The sequence below is a fragment of the Branchiostoma floridae genome, chromosome 14, assembly GCF_000003815.2.
Source record: "Branchiostoma floridae strain S238N-H82 chromosome 14, Bfl_VNyyK, whole genome shotgun sequence".
Classification (NCBI taxonomy): domain Eukaryota; kingdom Metazoa; phylum Chordata; class Leptocardii; order Amphioxiformes; family Branchiostomatidae; genus Branchiostoma; species Branchiostoma floridae.
The window spans coordinates 7,107,145-7,132,234 of NC_049992.1; the positions used below are offsets into that span (position 1 = coordinate 7,107,145).

Sequence of the window (25,090 nt, forward strand, 5' to 3'; positions counted from 1 at the left end):
ATGGCCATGACTCATCCTATTGGAGAAAACCGGTAGAGCGTGACGGACTGATTGCATTAAACTGGGAGACTCCAGTCCGTCATTAGTCACGAAGGACACTGTATTGAATGGGATCAATTCAGTGGGTAACTTTGGAAAAAAAGTCTCTACAAGAAAGTAGGTAAAATCCTTAGGAGTGTGACATAGAATTACACCAAACTTAGGGCACTGCCATCCAACAGGGTGCAGCGCTTGAAATACTTTTTTAACCAGATTGCCCAGGCGGCACAGTATTCCGAGCACTGGATGGCCTTCTAGCTCAACTGGCAGCAGCCTTACAGTTGGGCTCTTGGTTCCAATTGGCAACTTTCGGTAGGGACATTAAGGGGGTCCCGTGTTCAAGTAGGTGCCCCATTCACATTGAAGGTGAAGCTCTAGCAACCCCTGTAAAAATATTCACTCATTCCCAGCTCTTTTCCATGTGGTTGTGAATGTCAGCGAAGTAAAATCACCCTACTACTAAACCAGCAAGGAAACTTACCTGTACTGTCATATGTACCAATATATAGGTTCTACAAGGTTCCAAATAAGCAGATGAAAAGCCTATTAGTAAGCAACCATAACAACAATGTGGTGTCTGTCCTTGGTGCTGATTCACTTCTAGCTCTATTTCTGACTAAAACTTTCTAATTTCTGGGAAAAGGTAGGGAAAATCTAAACCTCTTTAATACCTAACTACATAGTCCTATTGCTAACCTATTAAGTGACTGTTATGATATTTTGTCATAGAATGATAATTAGATACGGTTTTATTGCCTTAACACCAACAAGTTTACCTCCTTTTTCGATTGAATTTTATGGCGCAGAAGTTATTGCCCACCTCACTGAAATGATGAACATTAATTTTTACCACGTAGTTTACTGGCTAATTGAATGGCTGTGATGAGAGAGTGTTTGGTGAATCGTAAAGCCACCTTTCACTGCTCGGATAAGCAATTAATCAACAGTGGGAGTTTACACGCCGTAATAGCTGCATGTATTAAAGGTTACAAAGAGTTCAGTGAAAAATGGAATATCAAATGATCATCGTTAATGATTTGTGCCAAAAAGCAATTAATCAAGTAATTGTATGCAAATCTCTTTATTGTAGATATGACCCTTTTGGCTTGCAATTATTATGATTTAGAAATTGTATGATTTTGTGCAGAATAATTGCTTTGAAGTTATAATACATAACAATTTTCAAGCATTTTGCGCACTTAATGAATATATACAACTGATTCTAAAAGATTCATGCATGACCCTTAGGCTAATACATTCATTATAATGTCTAGAAATTATATACAGTTTTTAAATTAACTGATTGCAGCTTTCACATTATGCACAGTGTGAATACATGGGATTGATGAATTTAAAGTATTACAACAGATACATGTGTTTGACCCCATGGCTCACTTTACTTGTAATGACTTTTCCAGTTTCTAGAAATCATGATTTATAAACTAACGAACTTTGTAGCTTTGTTATTACAGTCTCTTCCATTTTTACACACCATATGGATATATACAATTTATGAATTTAAAAGTTCTCATTTTTTCAGTATGAGTCACTCTGTAGATATGACCCCATCCCTTGCTTTACATGTAGTGACTATTCTAATTTCTTAGAAGTCATGATTTATAAACTAACGAACTATACACTGTGCGAAAGGGTGTCATTTCCGGACGTTTCAATGTTTGTATACATCCGGATCGGGACCGTTTCTGGATATATCCGGACAATATCCGGACGAAATCTGACATGACTCCCCTGCGTTTTCGGAAAATTTCAGGAGTCCGGAACGGGACCATTTAATTCCTGCCTCATATCCGGATTTCCAGTAATGGAACGTTTTCGGACTCTTTGGAGACAAACCACGTTCCGAATATTTCGTATATATCCGGATAATTTCAGAAGTCCGGAACGGGACCAAATAATTACGTCTCATATCCGGATTTCCAGTAATGGAACGTGTTCGGACTCTTTGGATACAAATCACGTTCCGAATATTTCGTATTAATCCGGACAATTTCAGGAGTCAAGAATGGGACCATATAATCATGTCGCATATCCGGATTTCAAGTAATGGAACGTTCTAGGACTCTTTGGAGACAAAACACGTTCCGAATATTTCATATTTTCTGAGCGCGTTCGGGGCTATTACTCCCCGGAAAGGTTACATAAACTTAAGATATACTGAAACATCATAGGAACAATACAACACATTATTTCAGAATATCCTTTACGATCATGCTAAATACCTAATATTTAACGTTTCCTGTCCGTTTTAACCCCGAAAATGCTAACTCGGTAAGGCTACATTTTGTGAAAGCTTTTCAAAGACTTTCCTGTATAAATCAGATGACACAAGTATCACAACAAATACATTATGTGGAGGAGCAGATCATGTTAACGTCAAGTGGCAAATCAATATGCATTTGTCTCTTAGTCTTACCAAGGAAGTTTTAGCTCACTACAACCTCATTGGTCTTCACAAAAAGTGAAGCTTGAATGAAGCCAAAGTTAAACAGTTCACTGTCAGACCCAATAATATCAAGCCCAAGTCAATAACATCATAACAAAACTGATCAGTTTAAATGTACAATATCAAATGTACAGTATTCGACACAAGTCTAACGTTATAAACCATACAATCAATATTCGTAGGATAAAAATGTCATTACGAAATCAGTACGACAGTCCATTTTCAAGTCCTCTATAAGTCCGTATCGTGTTGACTGTGGAATCATCGTCCGGGACGCCCTCTTCTGCGTCTTTGTGGTAGTGGACGATCATTGGCGACGGAAGATGCTCTGGCAAGACCCCGCAATATCGACGGCACGTCTCGAGGACAGTCCGCTCCATTGCATAGTCCAGGCACTGTCCGTCTTCAGAGTAGAAACAGTTCTGGCAGGATACAACGGCACCAGGCACAGACTGTCGTAAGTGTTACCAGGAGGTAGGCCTCGGTCGTCGGCATGGCAGGACAGGCGATTGGGAAACAGAGGCTCAGCGGCTGGAATGGGAAAAAAAAACGGCTAGTAACTGCCCCGAACCCATGAACGGTACATGTAAAATTATTCAAACAACACGGCCATAAAAATCACAGCAGGACAAGACGGGGACAAAGGCAGGAATCTGGAGTCGGCTATCATCAAAGGGCGCGGGCCACACAGATGGCACAGATAAGGACCCCCAAAGAACGAATGGAATTTTATATGCACACAATCACATTGGTCCTAGGGAGATTACAGTTTCTCCTTGGTTCTATTAAAGATTTAGCCAGCCAAAACAACATGACAGGAAAGTTTAGAAGCAGCCGTTACGGCACATACAGCACAAAATAATATGAGAATTTAACTAACTATGGAACGGACAATTTGTAAACAAGCCGGGGTTGACACGCGGGGGTTCCAGCTGAAAGAGAAGTGATCTATCATACAATAATCTTTACAAAGAGATCACACTACTAATTATTAAATACACAAAACACTAGGAAGGGATAACAGACATTGCTGACAGACATATACGGAACTAAGAACGGTAACTGCTATGTATATACAATCTATGTACTAGAGAACTACACTACCCACTTCTTGGTCCGGTAGCGGCTAGCGGCAGCGGCAACTGAGATTCAAATCTAGTTTCAAACCTAACTGCTGTCACCAGCTGGTCTACTATTGGTCTAGTCAAGTCATGTGACATCCTAATATAGTCTTGTTACCTAAGGACTCCTCCAGATGGTTCCAAGCAAGTTAGTGTCATCCATCATGCCTGTTTCACGGAAACACATGGCATTGTGCATTATTTCTGTGAATAAATGCATCATGTACTTACCAGTTAAAAGTTGTACACAGCAGCAAACGCTGTGGCGCGGTGTAGGCTGTTATCTGCAACGACTGCCCCAGTAGGCGCACCGTTGACATGCCAACGTACTTTGCACAGCTTGCATAACCGCTTTACGAGTAAAGTTGCCTCGTGATATTGTCCGGATATGGGCCATTCCCACACAGCAACGCTGGTATTCAATATCATGAGTGACTTTTTGTCATGATATTGTCCGGATATGGACCTATCCCAAACTGCACCGCTGGTGTGGAGTGTTTTGACTGAACTTTTTCAAGATATTGTCCGGATATGGACCTATCCCAAACTGCACCGCTGGGGTGGAGTGTTTTGACTGAACTTTGTTCAAGATATTGTCCGGATATGGACCTATCCCAAACTGCACCGCTGGGGTGGAGTGTTTTGACTGAACTTTATTCATGATATTGTCCGGATATGGACCTATCCCAAACTGCACCGCTGGGGTGGAGTGTTTTGACTGAACTTTGTTCAAGATATTGTCCGGATATGCAAAGAAACAATAATACTTGACTCATAATTGTTACCATCGCAAAGATTGCTTTCTGTGTCATTTGATTGTAAATGTCGATTATATTTGCACATGTATATGGAAGCTTAAGCTTCAATTACCAGAAAATTAAAGAGTAAACATACATTGACATCGGGCATACTCGTTGTAGAATAAAAACACATATACAGAAGCAAAAACGTTAATGACGTGTATTTGACAAGATAGGAAACCTTTTTAAGGATACCCAACAAAACAATCTCAGATTCATGTATGACAAGAAAAGTATTTGTTAACCATTAAGTTGTCCGAAAACTGATCTCTGGAATGTTTCTGTCGTAAATGGAACGGAATATGAATTCGGAAGGAGCGAAAATTTCGGCAAAAAAATGCAGTCTTATTTGTTCAGATGGGCAATAAAACTATCACCGATTCACAATTCACGTATAGAATACCTTTATCGGTAACGGTCAGAATATGCTAACTTCGAATCTGTCCTAAAACTAATCCATGGAATATCTGTCGCGGATATGTCTCGTATATGGAAAGAAAAGAAAATAGTATGAATTCGAAAACATGAAACGTCCCTGACACGTATTCGGAAGAACGGGAAATTCTATCCGTCCGGGCATGTGCTGAAACATTTCATGACTCATGATATTCTGAGACATAATGAATTGAAAATATCATCTGACAATGGCCCAGAAATAATGCACATCATGCTTCGTGCAAACTCCTAATTTGTCCGGGTATTCCCTATCGAAATATATGGACCTTGGATATGTAAAGAATGTAGAACATATCACGTATTCGGAGGCAAGAAACGTCAATGGCGCGTATATTGAAAAGCAGGAAAGTCTTATTTGTCCGGATACATAACAAGACAATTCCTGACTCATGATATTTCCAGATATGGGAAATATTGAACATCGTGCCCGGACACAGTCAGAATACTTAGCATGTCCAAAAATATGTCAACTCCGACTTTGTCCGGAAATCACACCCTTTCGCACAGTGATAGCTTTGCCATTACAGTCTCTTCCATTTTACACACCGTATGAATATATACAATACATGAATGTATAAGTATGCGTTTTTCAGGATGACTTGTTGATCTTTAGCACGAGAATCACGCAATGTTGGATGGCTGGGCCCCAGAGACAAGTGTGCAGTGTGTCAGAACAGATTAGACCACCCCTGTCACTGTCTCTATGATGGGATACCTGTATGCAAAAGTGTGTGTGTGTGTGTGGGGGGGGGGTAGAACATAGTCTTCTTCAGTACACAACCCTCTTTTTTTTGTAAGTAAGGTATGGCATTCTTTACATACAATGTATATATGGTAAGGTATGGCATTTGATACATGTACATATATGCAAAAGTGGACTGGGAGGGGTATGAACATGCATGTAGTCTTCTTCTGTACACAACCCTCTTTTATGATAAGTAAGGAATGGCATTCATTACATGTATGCAAAAGTGGGAGGGGGTGAATCATTGAACATATAGTCTTCTTTGGTACACACCCCTATTTTATTCTTCTGCAGATGTCTCAACAACTTGTCTGTGTATAATAAACAGAGGGAGATAGAGAGCAAAAGAGATAAAAAGATCAACTTACGACCTCTGTATCTACATGCATTTTCTTATGCAAATCTTATCATCCTATTATGTTGTGATCCTACAATATGGTACTTTACTTTTAGAATTATTCTTACATCCTTAGAGATCAATGGAGGCGTCTTAAGCCTTGAAGACTGATCTCCGCCTCCTTAGGGGTCGTAGAGTTCATCGCTGATCTCCCGCGAGACTGTTATCCCTGGTGCAGAACTGATTACAATGTGTCAAACAGCCAAAATGAAATTTTAATAATTTAAGCTGTCTGATCAAATGGCTGTGATTGAATCGTGCATTATTCAGGGACGGGGGCGGCCCGGTTACGCCCCTAACAATGGTCGGGATGTGTTCTGAGTCCCTAACGGGTGGGGAAAGCCTCTAGATGGAAGTGTGCATCTAGTGTGAAATGCTGGCTCTCAGTAGATGTGAAGTACTATAGGAAAGTGGCTGAATCATGTAACAGCTCAGTGCCCAAAATACTTTTTCCAGCCAGGTTGTCCAAGTGGCAACCTGAGGTAAAAGCCAGGTTGCACCATTAACATTTCAGGTTGCCCTGCCCCACTTTCAAGTTGTTACTTTCTTCAAATCAGCTACTTATCCGTTATCTTATCTTCCTGTTACATGTAACTATGTATCAAAATAGATATGTTTTAGCCTCCATAGCAGGCTCTCTATGGCCTTTTTGGCTCATAGTACACTTTTGCTGGCCATTTCTTTTTGTACTTGGTCGCTGACCGCTGGCCTTTTCTGACAGCCGGCCATGTAGAGCCTGCATGGAAACGGCGCTACAAAGTGATATTAAAAAACGATTAGCCATTCATCGGCCTTATTAACACACACGTTAGGAATGATTCACAACTCCGTGAGAGGCAATTCACATGTCGGCTGCAAGCATTTTACAACTCGGGCTTCAGATGGGGAAACGATTAGGGCGATTAACTAGGAGGTGCGAATTTCCTGCCTCCCGTGGACGGCTAATAAAGTGCACGCATCTCCACCGGACAGAGCGCTGTCACACCCCTTGTGCACTGACACTACAATTCTTTAACGGTTTCAGGGTCAACGGCTTTTTAAAAATACAGAAGTGAAAACTTAACAGTTCGACGTTCTTTCGGCATGCCTGACGCCTTTGCTCGGGCTGGACGCGTAGCGAGTGATATATTGGGGTTTCCCCATCTGAAGCCCGAGTTGTAAAATGCTTGCAGCCGACATGTGAATTGCCTCTCACGGAGTTGTGAATTATTCCTAACGTGTGTGTTAATAAGGCCGATGAATGGCTAATCGTTTTTTAATATCACTTTGTAGCGCCGTTTCCATGCAGGCTCTACATGGCCGGCTGTCAGAAAAGGCCAGCAATCAGCGACCCAGTACAAAAAGAAATGGCCAGCAAAAGTGTACTATGAGCCAAAAAGGCCATAGAGAGCCTGCTATGGAGGCTAGATATGTTTTATGTTATCAAAAAAATAAATACAAAATCTTATGCACATAGATGGGGGAAAAGCAGTGTTCCAACTGCAAAATTTCAGGTTGTGCACTGTGCAATCTGGGTTTAAAATTAAGTTGCACCAAGCAAAATGAGGTTGCATTTTCAAGTTGACATGGGGGTATTTCGAGCCCTGCAGTTACAGTTACTGTAGATCTTTAAATGTTGGGGTGTCTGCCGCAAATCATAATGCTGCAAATGTGTATTTCAGTGTATCTCTACTGTTCGACAAAAAAAGTCACAAAAACATATCCTTTTCAAAATATCTGGAAATTTAATTTCTACAAAAATTTAGAATTTTGCATTTCAGAAGAAATTGTACAGTTGTTATGTTCCTTGGTACTGTGTATTGAAAACTGTGGAATGTTTATTCTTGTGGAGCATCTAGATACATCTGGAGTAAAATGCATAAGAGTGGTAACGCTGGTTCACCTTTATCCGAGGGTAACCTATATTCGTTGTTTGTACAAAAAACGTATTTATGTATATAAAGTCGACGGACGGTGGTTTCAAATGGGAACATTTTGACAATATTGCAAATTTTAAACCACTGTCAGCAGACTTAATACTCCTAAATGTGCTGTTTTTAAAGACAACGGATAAAGGTCACCCCACATAAAAAGGTGAACTAGCGTTACATTGTTGAGAGAAGAAGGGCACAAGTATTCATATGCCGACATTTAGCACATTATACTTGCAGATAAAAGTGAGAACCATGAAGGTCTTGAAGCATCAAGTGTCAAATGCTTGCATGAGAGTAGCTTTGCCAGCATCCAAAAATTCCTGTCAGTCACAATTTATTCCGGTATTTCAATTTTGAAAGTTTTGAAAAGATCTGAAATAATGTAATTTAAAGTATTAAATTGAAAATAATAAATAAAATCAAGGAAGTCTTATGTTATATCTTCTCTTGTTTCCACCCAGCCTGCAAGGAGGGGACCTTCAAGCCGAATGCGGGGAACTACGAGTGTATGCCGTGTCCGCTGTACAGCCACGCCCACCGTACCGGGGAGACTCGCTGCACGTGCGACCGCGGGTACTACCGCTCGCCACGGGACAAACCAACAGACGCCTGCACAGGTGGGTGGACACCGTAGCTGGTTAGATATGAACATGCTACTACCGTATTTTCTCAAATAAAGTAGACACGTTTTAAACTTTTCAAAATTGAAAAGTTGTTGCCAAAGTTGGGGTGCGTACTTTTAGTTCAGTTTTCTTAATCCAGACTGGCAGCATTCAAAAAAACTTTTTTTCTTCCAGTGAGTTTTGTATCATAATTGTTCTGTATATGAGTTTTTGTATTCTTTGGTTTTAAAAAAGTAGTTGACACTGACTGGACACAGTAGTTTTACAAATTGGACATTTGTCCTTGTTTTGTCTCCATTTAAGGCATACTTATCTAGCGCAAAACAAGGTCTAGTCCTGATAACAGAGGAGCTGTACTTAGAAACAACCTTGACCATGAAACTTGATCCCTTCTCAAGTCTTAAGATGTCAACATGATAACATAGTCTGGGGGAAGTCTATAGCTTGTTGATAAGGGATGGAATGTCTATGACTTGATACACAAACATGTAATTTGTCCGATTGAAGTCCCCCCCACCCTCCCTCTGTTACAATCTTGTTAGATGTTTTACTAGATTTGATTTATTCGGCTGTGTATGTATGAAAAGAAATACAGCCAGCACTACCCAACTAGCTGAAGATGCGGTGTAACTGTGTGCAATTGGGTTGAATTGAGGTTGTCCTTTCCCACGTACTAAACTAGCTGGAGGCTATTATAAAGAGTTAGCCCTGGTAGCCCTGCACAGTATTAATGGTTGCAATGCACAGTAAATGCCTTTAAAGATACGTGGTGTTTTTTAAAAAGCTATTAGGTTATACTGTACTAACAATGCGTTGATTAAAGCAATATTACAAGGCTATATGTATAGTATATAAAAGCTCTCGATCACTATGTAAACACTAGACACATATAGTCAGGTTGTTCAGTACGAACAAGTAAATTTTTGCCTTGATATGCCTGAGACGGAAAGAAATCTATTGGTTTGGCCTGGTAATGCCCTTACAATGCCCAATCCCTTCTTAACTTTTAAGGTATCGACTTGATAACATAGTCTGAGGGAAAGTCCATAGCTTGATATACATTTTCACTGTGATTAAAGTTTTCCTTCCCTCCCTTTTATTACCTTCTTTCTAAATTTATGCTTCAAGTGTCTGAAAACCATAGAAATCTATTGGTTTGGCCTGGTAATGCCCTTACAATACCCATACAAGGATGCACTTGAAGTTTGCAACTGAAGTGTTGCCCCAACACTTTGGCAACCATTTGAAAGATTTATCCCAGTGACAGCTGTATTTTCTAGTCACCCACGGTCAGTGTTAACTAGTCCCACTGACAATACAGGTATGCCCGCCCAATTATTTTGGCTACAGTGCCACACATGGCGGAACTGGGTGATCCTTTTGGGCCAGCACTACGAAGCAGAAACACTGTCACAAAAATCGTATATATGTTTTGAAAAAAGGACATGTTTTTTATAAGGGGGCAAATTAAATCGACATATGTTTTGAAAATGGGGCCTTTTTTTAAAAGGGGGCAAATTAAATCCACATATGTTTTGAAAATGGGGCATGTTTTAAAAAAGGGGGCAAATTAAATCCACATATGTTTTGAAAATAGGACATGTTTTAAAAAAGAGGGGCAAATTAAATCCACATATGTTTTGAAAATGGGACATGTTTTTTCTTATGGGTCATATCTCTTAAAACAATATGCATCTTAAAAATAACCAAAATGAGAATATGAGACGAAAAAAAACATACCATTTTCATTTTGTACCGAGTATAAGTTTATCCCCCAATCCAGGAAACCCACCGGTTTGCAAAGTGGTGCTTTCAAAATGGTCTATCGTTTCCGAGTTACCCCCCATTTCGATAGTGGTGCTTTCCAGTTACGCCGATTTCAAACTGGTCGATTTCAAACTCCAAACGGAAATGACGTAAGTCTACGAAGGACCGTTGGCTAAAACATACGAAGGACCATTGGGACACAACCTGTTTTAGCAAAGGAGCTGTGTGCTCACAGCGAAGGGGCTGCATGCTCGGCGAAGGAGCTGTGTGCTCACAACGAAAGAGCTGTGTTCACACAGCAAAGGGGCTGCGTGCTCGGCGAGGGAGCTGTGTGCTCACAGCGAAGGGACTTTGTGCACCAGACTGAAGATGGTCGCCGATTGGTAGCCGCCGATCCAGGCGCCGATTCGTCATTAGGCATAACATAGCAATTTAATAGCACCCCATTCAGACGCCCATTCGAAGAAGCTAAACATTTCTAATTTCCTTCGTAAGCTTAAATGGATATCAAGAATATATCTGGATATTGTCTATTACCACCCAATATATGTATATATATAAATAAAGATAATAACAGAAAGTATCATATCAACGATTAAGCAAAAATAATGGGCCCAATCGGCCGCCAACTTCAGACTGGTTTTTAGATAGCGCATATCTTAAAGCGAATTAAGATAGCGCATATCTTAACGTATTCAAAACGTATAAAATCTTACGGGCCGGATTTGATTAATGAACTATGGGGAAATTAACTAATTTACTAATAGATATAGGAAATAGGAAATACCCAAGCAAAGGGTGTGCTGAAATCGGCTGCCATACGACTTGTAGAGTAAATTGCCTCTTACGGCCCGTGAACTTTTAAGACGAATTTAGATAGCGTATACCCCAACGTATTCAATACAAGTATCAATTCTTACGGACCAGATTTAATTGATGAACTAGAGTTGAAGCAGTTTGTCTATAAGAAATCGGCACTGAGCTCTAGTTCATTAATTAAATCCGGCCCGTAAGATTAGATATTTGTATCAAATACGACAGCTATCTAAATTGCACTTAAAAGTTCACGGGCAACGTTTAGACACTAGCCGTATGGCAGCCGATTTTAGCCCCCCTTTGCTCGGGTATTTTCTATCAGTTAATTCCCTCAAGTTCATTAATTAAATCCGGCCCATAACATTCGATACTTGTTTTGAATACGTTAGAATATAGATTCTATCTAAATTCGTCTTAAAAATTCACGGGCCACGTTTAGATAAGTAGCAGATTGCTCTACAAGAGGTATGGCAGCCGGTTTTAGATCAGTGAAGTTTGTCGCCGATTGGGCCAATTATTTCTGCTTAATCGTTGATATGATACTTTCTGTTATTATTTATGCTTGTATATACATATTCTGAGTGGTAAAAGACAATATCCAGCAGTTCTTGATATCCATTTAAGCTTTTAAAGGAAATTAGGAATTTTTAGTTTCCTCGAATGGACGTCTGAATGGGATACTATGTTATGTCGGACCAATCGGCGACCAACTTCAGCTTGGTGCACACAGTTCGTTCGCTGTGAGCACACAGCTCCTTCGCCGAGCACACAGCCCTTTCGCTGTGAGCACACAGCTCCTTCGCCGAGCACGCAGCCCCTTTGCTCTGAGCACACAGCTCCTTCGCAAAACACGTTTTGACCCAGTGGTCCTTCGTAGACTACGTCATTTCCGTTTGGAGTTTGAAATCGACCAGTTTGAAATCGGCGTAACTGGAAAGCACCACTATCAAAATGGGGGGTAAATCGGAAACGATAGACCATTTTGAAAGCACCACTTTGCAAACCAGTGGGTTTCCTGGATTGGGGGATAAACTTATCCTCGGTACAAAATGAAAATGGTATGTTTTTTTTCGTCTCATATTCTCATTTTGGTTATTTTTAAGATGCATATTGTTTTAAAAGATATGACCCATAAGAAAAAACATGTCCCATTTTCAAAACATATGTGGATTTAATTTGCCCCTCTTTTTTAAAATATGTCCTATTTTCAAAACATATGTGGATTTAATTTGCCCCCTTTTTTAAAACATGTCCCATTTTCAAAACATATGTGGATTTAATTTGCCCCCTTTTGAAAAAGGCCCCATTTTCAAAACATATGTCGATTTAATTTGCCCCCTTATAAAAAACATGTCCTTTTTTCAAAACATATATACGATTTTTGTGACAGTGTTTCTGCTCCGTACAGCACAATGCTCTGGAGTTTCCTAAACTTGTAACACACCATGTGAGAGGAGGGTAATGCGATTCAGGCTGCAGCCTTGGAAACATCAGTTACAAGTATCTCCTCATGAGTTGGTATGTGGGGTGGACTCAAAACTAGTAGCTTTATTTGGGTTGGTGGAAATCTTGTGATGGGCAAGTGAAATTGCCATTTTAAAGCAACAGAAAAAGGAATATTGGATCTTCGGTTTCTGTTTTTTTTTTTTCGTGTTGGAATGCAGCTTACAGTTCTGTTAAACCATAGTTGGAGGCTGTTGGGAGTTAGTTTTGAGCCCTCATGATAAATTGTCCATCCACCAACCCATGTCTAGAGTTTATACATAGTGAAGAAAGCAGCCATTACTGCATGCAGACTGTTCTCCAGACTTCTGCACTTCTTCACCAAGCAGATCCTTCTTGTACAAACAGTAGTCCCTATATATTTCCTTCCAAATGAGTGAGGGAAGGGAAAGATGTCTACATGTCACTAACAAATTTAAGGCCTGTAGCCATAGCTCAGTATCAACGTAGAGTACCTTACAATGCAACCCCCCTTAAAATAATAGAATTAAAAGTTGAAATTAGAAATCATTATCATAAAATACTGCATGTGTCAGGACTTCCTGATAAGCTAGTTTTAAACAGAATTTGAAGCAAGATTAAGAAGGGTTTAGATGTGGCAGAAAGTAGCAGCAGCTGTTTGCTGGCAAAGCTATAGTGCCAAAGGGCACCTCAAACAGTAACAGACTTACACATGTTTATAGATACACATGCATTAAGTGATAAGATATATCTGTAGAAAAGACCAGAAAAGAAATGGAAATGGATGAAGATTGATAATTTTATAGTTTTGTTAATTCCATGACTTAATTGTTTCAAATTTGTGAAACGTTGGGGTGAAAATCATTTTTAAAATACTTTAAAACTAATAGGCACAATGTCACTTCCAAACTAATCCATATGGCTGTACTTAGATCTTTTGTGGGTCTGTTCCAAAATTCTTTACTTTTGTTTGCACAAACCTGATCTACCAATTTCACTACACTGCAAATCTATGCACATTCTTGTTGTAGGATACCATTTTCTGCTAGCTATCAAATCAAACTCAACCTTGTAAGTAAGAAGAAGAAGAAGAAGAAAAGGTCTCTATCTGCTTGATCACACATAAAATCGGTGCACAAACCATCCCATCTTATTCATCATCTGAAAACTGTTGCTTGCACGATTGCCTAAAAGAATATTGTTTGCAAAAGAGGTGCATTTGATCATTCCTCTCAGCTTAACTAACATTAACACAAGCACCAGCTTCGTACCATCTTATGCATCAAAGTCTTAAACTGCTCCACCATAATCTCAACTCCCCAGAAGCAAAGTTAAACATATCACACCGTTACTGACAGTGTTGTCATAACCCTGTGGTGTTGGGACCTTATATGGCGAGGTAGAACAGAGTTTAGAGTCTTGGTAATACCTGGCAGATAGGGTGTAATACAGAAGACTGGTGACTGAGGCAGCTGTGTTGACATGTAGGGACCAGGCTACTGCACTAATGGCACTGTTTACTTCCAAAGTACTGTAAGTTCACGTAGAGTGCTGAGGGGTTCGAGTATTTACCGGACTATACTGATACACATTATTTATATATAGACAAGTGAAATCTACCATAAAACAGATTGATGACTTAATGTTGCAGGTTTCCATGTTTTGACGGTTCTCTGTGTGTTCTCTGTTGTATTCCAGTAAATAGGTGGTAAATAGTCAAATTCCAGTGTATCCCTTTTATGGAGACCAACACCTTTTCTACATTAAAGGACGCACCGCATTTCTGATGAGAGGTTTTGAATTGTCTTTTTTTTAATTACACAGTTTATAATTCCTTTAGATAGAAGCAGAATATTAAGTACAATCATCATTTTATCAACAAATTAAAGTGTGATTTCATTGCTTGACATTTCTAAGATTTCTAAGATTTTTTCAATTTCCGACCCCAGAAGCTATAATTGTTTTTCTTTTGAAATAGAGTGGACAATACAATGTCAAGTGAGAAGTGTTCATGATAAGTTCATAAAGTGATGACAAGTAGGAGAATTCAATAGATCATATTTGACCTCAAACTGTCAAAATTCAGGCGCCATTGTCGTAAAGCAACTAAATGCAAAAAGTGTGTGAATGACATCATTTGTAAAATCAAGTTGGTACATTTTGTAGGGCCTAATCTAATGTTTGACTATACTAAACAATGACTGCATGGCATTTGAAAGGACGGTTTCTGAAAGATATGAGATTAAAGAATAGAACAGTCCGTGGTTCTGATGGAGTTTATGGAGTGTGCTGATTGAAACGAGAGTTGTGACCTTTTACCTAATGAGCAATAGAACACTTAACGATTTGTAATTTGGCTGTTGCTAAGGCATGAACACCTAGTACCACATTCCAAGGGGGTCATAGAGGTCCTCCAGGTGCATTATGGTATTCAGCAGCCACCTAGGTCTCTGGTGTCTGTGGTTCTACTGTTTCTGACCTTGTGGAATAAAGGGCAAGCTACAGAAATTGGAATGAATTAGAGCTAATACCGTTTGTCAAACGGATTTGCAGTTTCGTCTTTTGGGTGGAGAAATGGAAATGAAAAATTCATAGGTTTTGACGTTGGTTTCTACAGTTGCTTATGCAGCTTTTATTAAATGTAATGTTAACAAAATAAGTAGATTATGTAAATAACATCTAAGTTGAGAATCATTACTACATTAGTCAAAACCTGCAACTAAGATATAGCAGTGAGCAAATGCTGATTTTTACCTACATTTACTTGCAACCAAGTTACTCTTCATGATTCTGCCGAACCTTACTTACATCCAGCTGTATGGTTACTTAAATGAGTTGGGATTCGACCCGTAAACTTTCTGACGCAGTGGTATTTTCCATCTAATCTTAGCTTCATACGCAGTAGGATTTCCTAGCATTTACAAAGGTTATTCAACACTCCCTTAGCAGTTAACTGCGTACAAAAAGACCGGTGTCTCCTATGGAAGCAAAATACCACGGAAGCTTTATTGCTCAATGCTTTATCATGGCTTTTACGGAAAAGATCACCACTCACACTCCATGTGTTTGCCTCTCGTCCCTCTGCTTTGAAGTCGTAAGCCCGTTTGTGCCTCTGCGATTTCTGACTTATCGACTTGTTTGAAGCATTTTTTGTAGGCAGATCAATGGCTCTGGGAAACATTTTATGGTGTTAGGTGATCCATGGCCCGTGGCTTTGTTGGAGCAATAATGGTGGAAGTAGGGAGTATTAACATGCGGCTGAAACAAGGTATTTCCTCCGTTCTCAGATGTGCAGAGAGGGTAGAACTGCCCTTATGCATGGGTCAAATTTTTCAAACTGGGGACTGGCAAAAATAAAATGATGAAAAATAAAAATGTGTACCTAAAGATATCTGCAAATCGTGCCCATGACTCTTCTTTTTATGTTTGGTATAATTTGGTGTCTTTTCTATCACTCTTTTCATTCTGGAAAGCTGCCCGATTTTGCAGGCACACGGTGAGGCAGGAGCTTATCATACTAAATGACCAGTCACACCTGACCTTTCCACATCTAGCTGAAAGTGTTATTGAAAGCTATCTAATAAGGATGCCCCTACAGTGCTTGGTGGTAAGAAGGTCCACTCTACGATAGATCTAGGGACAAACAAATTGTTGCAGAACACCTCAATCCCGGGTTGATAACTCTGGTACGACTATTTCTTGATCTTTTCTAAGCTGATATTTGATATTTGCATGCACAGTCTTGGAAGTGACTAGCCCAAAGCCTCATGACGTATTGGTCAGGAGTTCAAGCACCAACCTTAATTTGTCGCTCAGCCAACTCGCTGGCTACTGGAAGCATTCCAGTTTTTTGGACCTGGTCATTTGTTTGAGTAGAGCCACATCTTAAACATGATTGTTAAAAAACCTAGATTATGGATATCTAGGTAAACATAGCTGTACAAAACAATTATGATGTGTTATTCTTTGAGGTGGTTTACTGGTCATGTGATGCAAACAACAAATTACAAACAAAAATTTAACAAGAGTGGTAGCGAGGGATAGCAAAAAAACTTGAATCTGACTGTATTCATCCCCTAAGAGTTAACTGCTTTACCATTTCATGTACGTTGTATGTATGTCCTCCCCTTCGACTATTTTCATGTTGATCTTACAGACTAGTTTAGTTTTGTCTTTTTTTTATGATAGAAGAAACCAACAAAGTGAATTGGTTTGGCCTTACACGGAAGACACACAAATCTGTTCCTTGCCTTGAGGAAACTATTACTATCACAGGTGTTTGAATCACCTGTAAACGTTATTGAGAAATGTTTGCAATAAAATTGAGCGATCTGAAAAGCTCAAGCCCATAACTAATACTAAATGGCCTGAGAATGATTTCTATCACATTTAGAGTTTTGTCGTAATTTTTGAGAATATTTTATAGTTCCAACACTGAGTTTATGATCATTCCCTTAGGCAAAGAGATTTTATGACAATGGAATTACATGTGCACCTGTGCAAAAAATAAGAATTGATCTCTTTAGAGTAACTCATAACATTAAGCAGTTAGACATTAACTATTTTATGGTATGTATATGTCTTGCAAAAGCCTTTTAAGAATGTCTGAGGAAGTCTAATAATGTTGCATCTGTATTGTTTTAAACTAGTACCAGGCAGTTAACAAGTGCAGTTTTTTTTATGTGATTGTACAAGAAGCTCAACATATTGTCTTTAGCATCTTCGAAGCAAGTTACTCACTTAGAATGGACCATGAAAACAACCTGGCATTAAACGTTCTGGTTACTGACACATTACCTCATATAACACCCACTATTGCTGTCAGTGGTGCTGAATTGGATATCCAACACCTAGCTTTTAACGAATAGCTGTTCCATCCCCACCTCACCTCTCGGTGCGACGTTCTTTGTTCCCATTATGTCCAAACCTGCTGGCCATTCATTTTCCTGCGGCAGTGTTAGGGGTTAATGGCGTGACAGATTGTCGTAAAGTGCGCGCCCCAACTTCAGTGCTACCTTCAGTCCAACCGAAGGTGTTCGATTGTAGGGGAGAGAGTCCCCAGCCGTAGATTCAAGCCCCCCTAAGCCACCCATCAAGCTCTGGTTTATGTTTCAATGCCGTTAACCCGGCCCTGCTTCGCTGTTTTGTGGCCCTCTGCGGCACGATTCTCGCCAACCTTCACACGTCTTTGATCCCGGAGAGCTCTGCGGAAGCTGGGGTTTTGCAGGTTATGTGCATCGTCATACAAACTGCAGAGAGGCCTAGATATGGGCAGTAATAAAGACATGGCTATAGCAGGTGTTTTAAGCATACAATTTTAAAGAAGCGGACGCAAAAAGACTGCATGAACAAGCTGAGATAGTTTCAAAGTTGATAGCCTTCTCCAATGCAAAACCTGGCTGCAGAGATTGTTTCCAATATATGATATAGCAAAAATTTCTCAAAAAAGACTGCATAAACAGGCTGTCAGCATGAAATTTGAACGATATGTCTCAAAAGCGAGCCTGTAAAAGCTGTTATGTGATTTAATGTCATATTGTGTGTTTATGAAACTATGAATGAAAATGTGTATGACTCAGTTACAGCTATTGGGGAAAATGTGTAAGAAAAAAATCATATACAGTGAATGTTACATACACACGCATGCAGTTGTTATATTAAAATTGTTATGGAGGCCTTTTCAAAAATGTCTTGAACACCTATATATCAAAAGCGTGCATACCTTTGGATTGCTGATGCTGCGAAATCTGTTTGATTTTATAGAATGCATTTTTTTTTAAAGTGCAGTTCAATTGTATCTGGCAGAATTATGAGAGTTGTCATACTGGTTACAGTTGTGCCACTGTTTGATTTACACCTAGATACTTTCTAATCTTGAGATTGTGTATTTATGACTGTCATCTTCACAACATAACATGAATCTATTTATTATTATATCAATCAAAGTTGTGATTGGAGCAGGGCTTTAGCCAGCTCGAATTTTTTTTCCGTCAGCCAATTACAATTGTCGCGAAAACCGCGAAAATTGATTAGAAGGACTGAACTGAGACCTTGAAAAACGGGTTTTAATGAGATTATCGTATGCGAAAGGGCGCCGACACACATTGTCAACAATCATAACAATAGCAAAACAAACAGTGTGTGGCCTTTACGGCCGTGGACGGCGTCCCCAAGCCGCCTGTAGCTTCCACCAAGGATTTTTGTCCGTCAAGGTTGACGGATTGGTTTTAAAATTTTTCCGTCAGACGCAGCAAATTTCCGTCAATTGACGGAAAAACGGACGCTGGCTAAACCCCTGGATTGGAGGGAAATGGGCGATAGCTTTCCAGAGGGGGCGGCGATGTTTAACTGATTTAACATACAATTTCTGCCATCAATTCAGCATGTTTGTAATACCCCTCAGAGCCAGTCTGTGTCAACTTGTTGTTTCAGGGCACTAGTCCTGCACAATGTCCTTCCCAGGCCATTTCAGCATAGGGGATCCCTACAGTGTGATGTGGATCCCCTATGCTGTGATTTGGCCCCCATGCTGTGATTTTGGGCACTATGCTTTGGTTCAACCCGCAAAGGGAACTATTCTGTTGTTTTGTAACAAAGGTTAAAAATGTTGCTTTTTTTCACCAGTTTTGGCCCTTAAAATGCAGGAAAAGGTGTTTATCAGGTTTACAGCTTTAAAAAATTTCTGGGGGAGGATTCCTCCAGACCCTTACAATCACATACAATGAGGCTTTCTTCTTCTTCTTGCATTTTGAGGCTAAAAGCTTCAACTTGCTGAAGACCTTTGTAGCCTATACACTCATTTTTCACTTGAGTGAAGTGAGGAAAGTCATGTAAAGTGCCTTTCCCAAGGGCACAAGATCGGTGACACAGCGGGGTTCAAACTCAGGACCATCTGGACCTGAGTCAAACGTGCTGCCGATTGCGCCATGCAGTCCCACTTTGCTTTGCTGCACTAAGATGTACCCCTTGGCTGTGAAAAAATCCTAGGGAACACTGCCTACATGTTTGAGAGCTGCCTATTGCTTCAAGTTAAAGGCTAAATACAGCAAAATTACACAAATGATTGGATACACCAAATTGAATATGAATTCAATGGCTCTCTGATTAGAAAAATAAAGCATAATGCCAAACTGAAAAATTCACATGAAAAGAAAGTCAGAGTGGAAAAGCCTATACCTCTACATGTATACACAGTTTTAGGGAGTTATTATCTTAGTCAGATAAAAAAAATTATCTTAGCTCCTTGTTTTCATCCTGTCCTCTTGCTAATTTTTCCCCAAAAAGAGAGAATCAAGAAAAGAAATCGATATGCTAAAGTATGCAATGAACTGTTCACAAAGTTATGTTAGGTCAAATCTACTCTATTTTGTTCCACGTACAGTTTTGTACCTGTATGTATTGTCTAGTAAAAGACCTTCTAGTTTGAAAGTAAGTTACAGACATTGCAGGATTTGTAATGCTGATAGATAGTTTTACAAGTTGGATTTAAAAACACCAGGACCTGTATTTTAGCCTTGTGACTCTGAGGTTCCCCACAGGTTTTGCTTGAGTTGACATTTCCTCTAATAAGTCCCAAGCGGCAATATCGCAGACAGGCCCCACGGAAACACCGACAAAACCACACCGCAAACTTGATTAGTCCCTGCCTCGGAATCACAGTTAACACAGAAGGGAAATGTTCATTATTCTGTTATATGACGTTTGGGACATTAAGGGTCGTAAAAGGATATCTTTCATTAACATACGGTTGGTTTAATGGGTCCCCAGCTAGTTTTTTTTCTCATCAGCGACAGGAATTAACTCTGACCTGTAAGAGAGGAGCTCGCAAATCATCTGTTTGAGTATGACGGGAAGAGGGGAGGTGTTGCTAGGTTCCTTATCCTCTTTACTGCAGGATTCATCTATACCAAAATCTACCATAGAATCCAGAGAAGTGAAAAACATTTCGAGAGCTTTTAGTCCTAAGTCCTTCTGCCCACAAGGAGTTAGCTCAGTAAACTCAGGAGATGCACTTCTGCTTGGATGATTGACCTTAATATCTTAAAAATATTATTCGATCAGTAATATAAGCTTAGCAATACCAGTGTTGCCAAGTGTTTGTTGTTTGAAAATGTAATATAGAATGCAGGCAAAAGTACAATCTTAGGTTCCAGCTGTGTATTAAGTCACCTGAAAATGCTATTTCTACTCAACTGTTGGCAAAAAGGAGTTGAATTTTAGACAGCGATGTATAAATACTTACAAAACATGTTGCAGTACATTTAAAGATAGATGTTTTGTCATACTTCAATACTAGCGGTTATTGAATTTGTTTAGATTCTGCAGTTCTTTCATCATAACAGCAAAATAGTGCTGCCTCAGCATATTCTCAACAGAAATAATGGGGCAAGAATTACGACCTCATAGTGGAATATAAAGAGCAATGCACTTACATAAGGGAAACCAATCAACAAACCAGTTTATGAGAAAGGAAACACCCACATCCAGACCATCATTTACACAGCCATTAAAGATGGCAGAGAATGTTACACTAGAGACTTGTTGGACAAAATGCCATCAGAAGACGAGACTGTGGACACATGTTGCTCGGAGCACCCGCGACACTCTGTAATAGTTCGTGGGCACGCACGTGGAAACATATCGCCACATCTGTAACCCAACACCATTGAAAGCGGCGGATATCAATAACCATTGCCTGGTTGCTTGTAACCGATACGCTGCAGTATTAATAAAGTAGTCGAAGGCATTTTGCCAAGTTGCCTACCTGTAAGCAATGATCATTTGTCATAGCAGCCAGGCATTATGCATTCTGTCACTCAGTTTGATCCATTTTTTCACAAGCAGAGTTTGCAAACTTTGACGCTGTTGCAAGAGTGATTTAAAGTTTTATTCCATTGATGTCTCTGTTTATGGTTTTATTACCACTCTAGTTTTACAACTAATGAACGATTAATGAAGTTAGAGCAGAAATGTCTGATTACATTGATGTGTGGTAGGGTAACAAGCCTTAAAGGACTACTAAGGATGTCCAAGTGCAATAAATGATGTAATGATTTATGATATATGTTAGCATAGGGCATAAGCATAGTACAAAATAGGCCACCTCTCTAATGGGTTATCTTTTTGTTAAATATAAACAAGCTGTTAAATACAAACAATACTGGCCAGGGGTAAAATTAGCTTAGCCTAGTGCTTCGAAAGGGGAAAAGAGGATTAGGTCATTCAAGTGAGTCAGTTTTATGCTAGTTATATTTTTAGTACATTATTTGCTCTTTTTTGTGTGTGTGTGTGTGGGGGGGGGGGTTCTAACTATCATGACATATCCTTTCCTTAGTGTGTTGGGATGTTTTCAGTTCCAACATGTTAGAGGAGAATTTATTCTATATAATTGTACGAAAAGAGCAGTCTTGATAAAAAGGTTCTATGATTTTTTCCCCTTCCCTTGCTGTCTCACACACACATCACATACACTATAAATATATATATAGTGGTGAAAGTAATCAAAGGCGATGTGCTAAAACTCATATCAGACGCCTGCAATATGTCGAAAGTTATGTTTTTATTGCTACGTCCTCTCACATTCAAGGCTTCTGCTATGATATTGTTGCAATTTTCCCAGCCACCATTAAGACGAAACGCAATGTTCACCTTCAGTGTGACGGAGTATATGTCCAAGCCTTTATGGGTAATGTCCCATATGCTAGCGTATGTTATAGATATAAATGACACTGACACCTCTGCATAAGAGCCTGCGTATGGAAGCAATATTTCCACTAACAGATTTATCGTGCACTTTAGGAGGCCGGTATCAACGCTTCGCGTTGGTTATTGGCCCATTCTAGCTTCCCATATTGTTGTAAATGTGTGAAATCTATCATGGCAGGATCGAGGACCTATTTTGTTGGTTGCATTTCGGCGTAGACTTTATGGGCAGTCACTAGAGTTTTGAAAAGTTCACATGACTAAGGATATATTCAGGAACGGCCTTATCATCAATGTTAGTTTGTTGGTTTGAGGAAAGTTTGTGTAGGTAATAATTCCACATCTTTTTCTTTAACATATTGAGAAAATCATACATGGAGGGCACATCATATTATACAAAGTATATCTACAACCTTTTGGAATTCATTTTTGTATGGTATAAACATTTTATTGTTTTATCATTGAAAAAATAATGTTTGTACAGGAAAATTCTATTGGAACAGATGAAAAAAATTGTTTCCAAAATGCAAAATCACTCATTCCTCCAGTCATGAATGGGGATATTGTGCAGGTTTGAAAAGCAAGCTTGAAATTGAGATTTCTGAAATGAACAAAGACATCAGACGTTCCCATGCTTGTCATTTCACCACAGATTGGGTTTGATTTTCCCCGTGAGGACCACCATTACCCTAAATTGGTGTCATTTCTTTACCATTAGCCCCTGCATCAAAGGGAAACAAACAGAAAAGGAATTGCTCATCAGCAAATAGAATTCTGGCATAGACTTAGCCAACTACCATCATCGAAGTGGTGCTATTTAGAGGGAGGCTTGCCGCCATTGTGATTTCTTGCTTTCAAGCATTCCCCAAGCCGGGAGAACTATTATTAGAGCAATAAAGGAGTCGATGGTGGGGAATCGTAGTCTCATTGGGCAATGGCAGGAAGCAAGCATGATTTTCTACCAATTTGGAGTTATGAATACTGATATTTCTAAGGGAGTCATACTGTGTTGCCCCTGTTAGGGTTATGAATAGGAAGTGCTCTATACATGTTGAATGAAAGAAAGACAAGGTTTATATTTAAAAAAACATCTTGCATCTTAAAAAATCGACAAAGCCTACTTTTTTTTTACCTTTGTTGTCCTAATTCCGGATAATAAACTTATGGCAAGTATAGAAATCTGAGGGAAGCATGAGAGAATGTTGCAAAAGCTTGTTGCATAACAAATCCTAAAATCTCATCTTGGTGAATTTTCGCTGTCATAACTTGAATGTAAAAAATCAGACAAAGAGTAAAAAAGAGAGATTAAGTTACATTGGCATTTAGAGCTTGTTTGGTATTGTAAAACACTGTATTGTTTTGTTTCTGCCCAACAAAGGTTATTCCCTCGCCCCTCATCTTCCTTAGATCGTTAAGGAGCTCAGGTGTGAGTTTCTTTAAGGAAGGGGGTGCTGCTCCTTTGGGTGATATAACTGTGACTTATTTGGGTCATTAATAGCCATATATTAGAGGCAGGCATTTCACTTTCAGTGTGGGAACTTCCTTTATTCAGAGAGCAATTCTGAGTTAAAGATTTATCTTCATTGTAAAGAAAGCTTTAACTCTGTCCCTGGTGCTGAAAACCTTAGCTGTTGTTGCAACTTTAGAAATGCAGAGCTATTCTGACATAATTATGGCTGTTGTAATTTATATGCCTGTCTTAGAATGTGGACAACAGCATGAAATCGATTTCAGCACTGTTGAAAGATCAATGATGAAGAAAGGGGAAGAATATGTATTGTTCCTGAATCCTGATGCTGAATTGCCATCAACTTAAGGGGTGGCTTTTTTATAATAAGTTTTTTTTTTTTTTTTTATTCACATTTCTTTAAAGAGGATGAGACGGAAAGCAGACCCTGCTTATCGAGGTCTTCTCCTCATGTACATAAACAAAATAAGGACACACATACAATGTACAGGACTACAAAACGCTAAATAACAAAGTCAAGAGATAATGATAACGACATGAAATAAAACAACAAGGAATCAAATAACAAAGTGACGTGTAGCTGGCATACAAACTTAGAAGTAATCAAATAAGGTTATAAATCAACTTAAACAACCTGTCTATTGAACACAAGACATAACGACATGAAAATAAACAAGGAATCAAATAACAGAGTGACATATGGCTGATAAACAAACTTAGAAATGATAATCAAATAAGGTTCAACTGAAACGATCTGTCTGTTTGATAAACTTAAACACAACATCAAATAAATGACAGTTCTGAATGGTAGATAGTACTGGGTTTCCCCTGAGTAAGGTTGAACATAAAATATTTTCAGTGGTGTGTCTTGGGTCAAATGGTAAGATAGTGGTTAAAGATGACAACATATCAAGTCTTGCATCATTGTATAGAGGACAGTGTAGAAAATAATGTATAGTTGATTCGTTAGGGTGGCCACATTTACACATAGGACTATTTACACATTTATGTTGGAACAGGTGGAAATTCAACTGACCGAAGTTAAGTCTAAGTCTAGTGAGATGGATTGCTGGGTATCTGGACCATGCGAGAAGTGCAGGTGGGTAGGAGGTCTATAGAAAAAAGACTCCAACTCATTTTTGAAGCTAGTAACAGAGGGAGATACTCTGGTAGTGAGCGGTAGTTGATTCCATGAAAGAACAGAGGAAGGTAAGAATGATCTCCTGTACTTCTCAGTTCTAGAAGGAATTTGGATATAATTTTGATTAGCACGAAGGCTGTATGTAGTGCGGTCACAGATCTGGGGTGGAATAAT

The 25,090-nt window shown here is 39.3% G+C and overlaps 1 protein-coding gene across 1 annotated transcript in view; it reads left to right on the forward strand.

Moving 5' to 3' along the window:
• Positions 1-25,090, forward strand: part of LOC118430062 (ephrin type-A receptor 5-like) — a 154,897-nt gene that overhangs the window by 64,135 nt on the left and 65,672 nt on the right. The window contains exon 4 of the mRNA XM_035840770.1: positions 8,397-8,552. Coding sequence (XP_035696663.1) covers positions 8,397-8,552 — 156 coding nt within the window. The remainder of the gene's footprint in view (positions 1-8,396; positions 8,553-25,090) is intronic.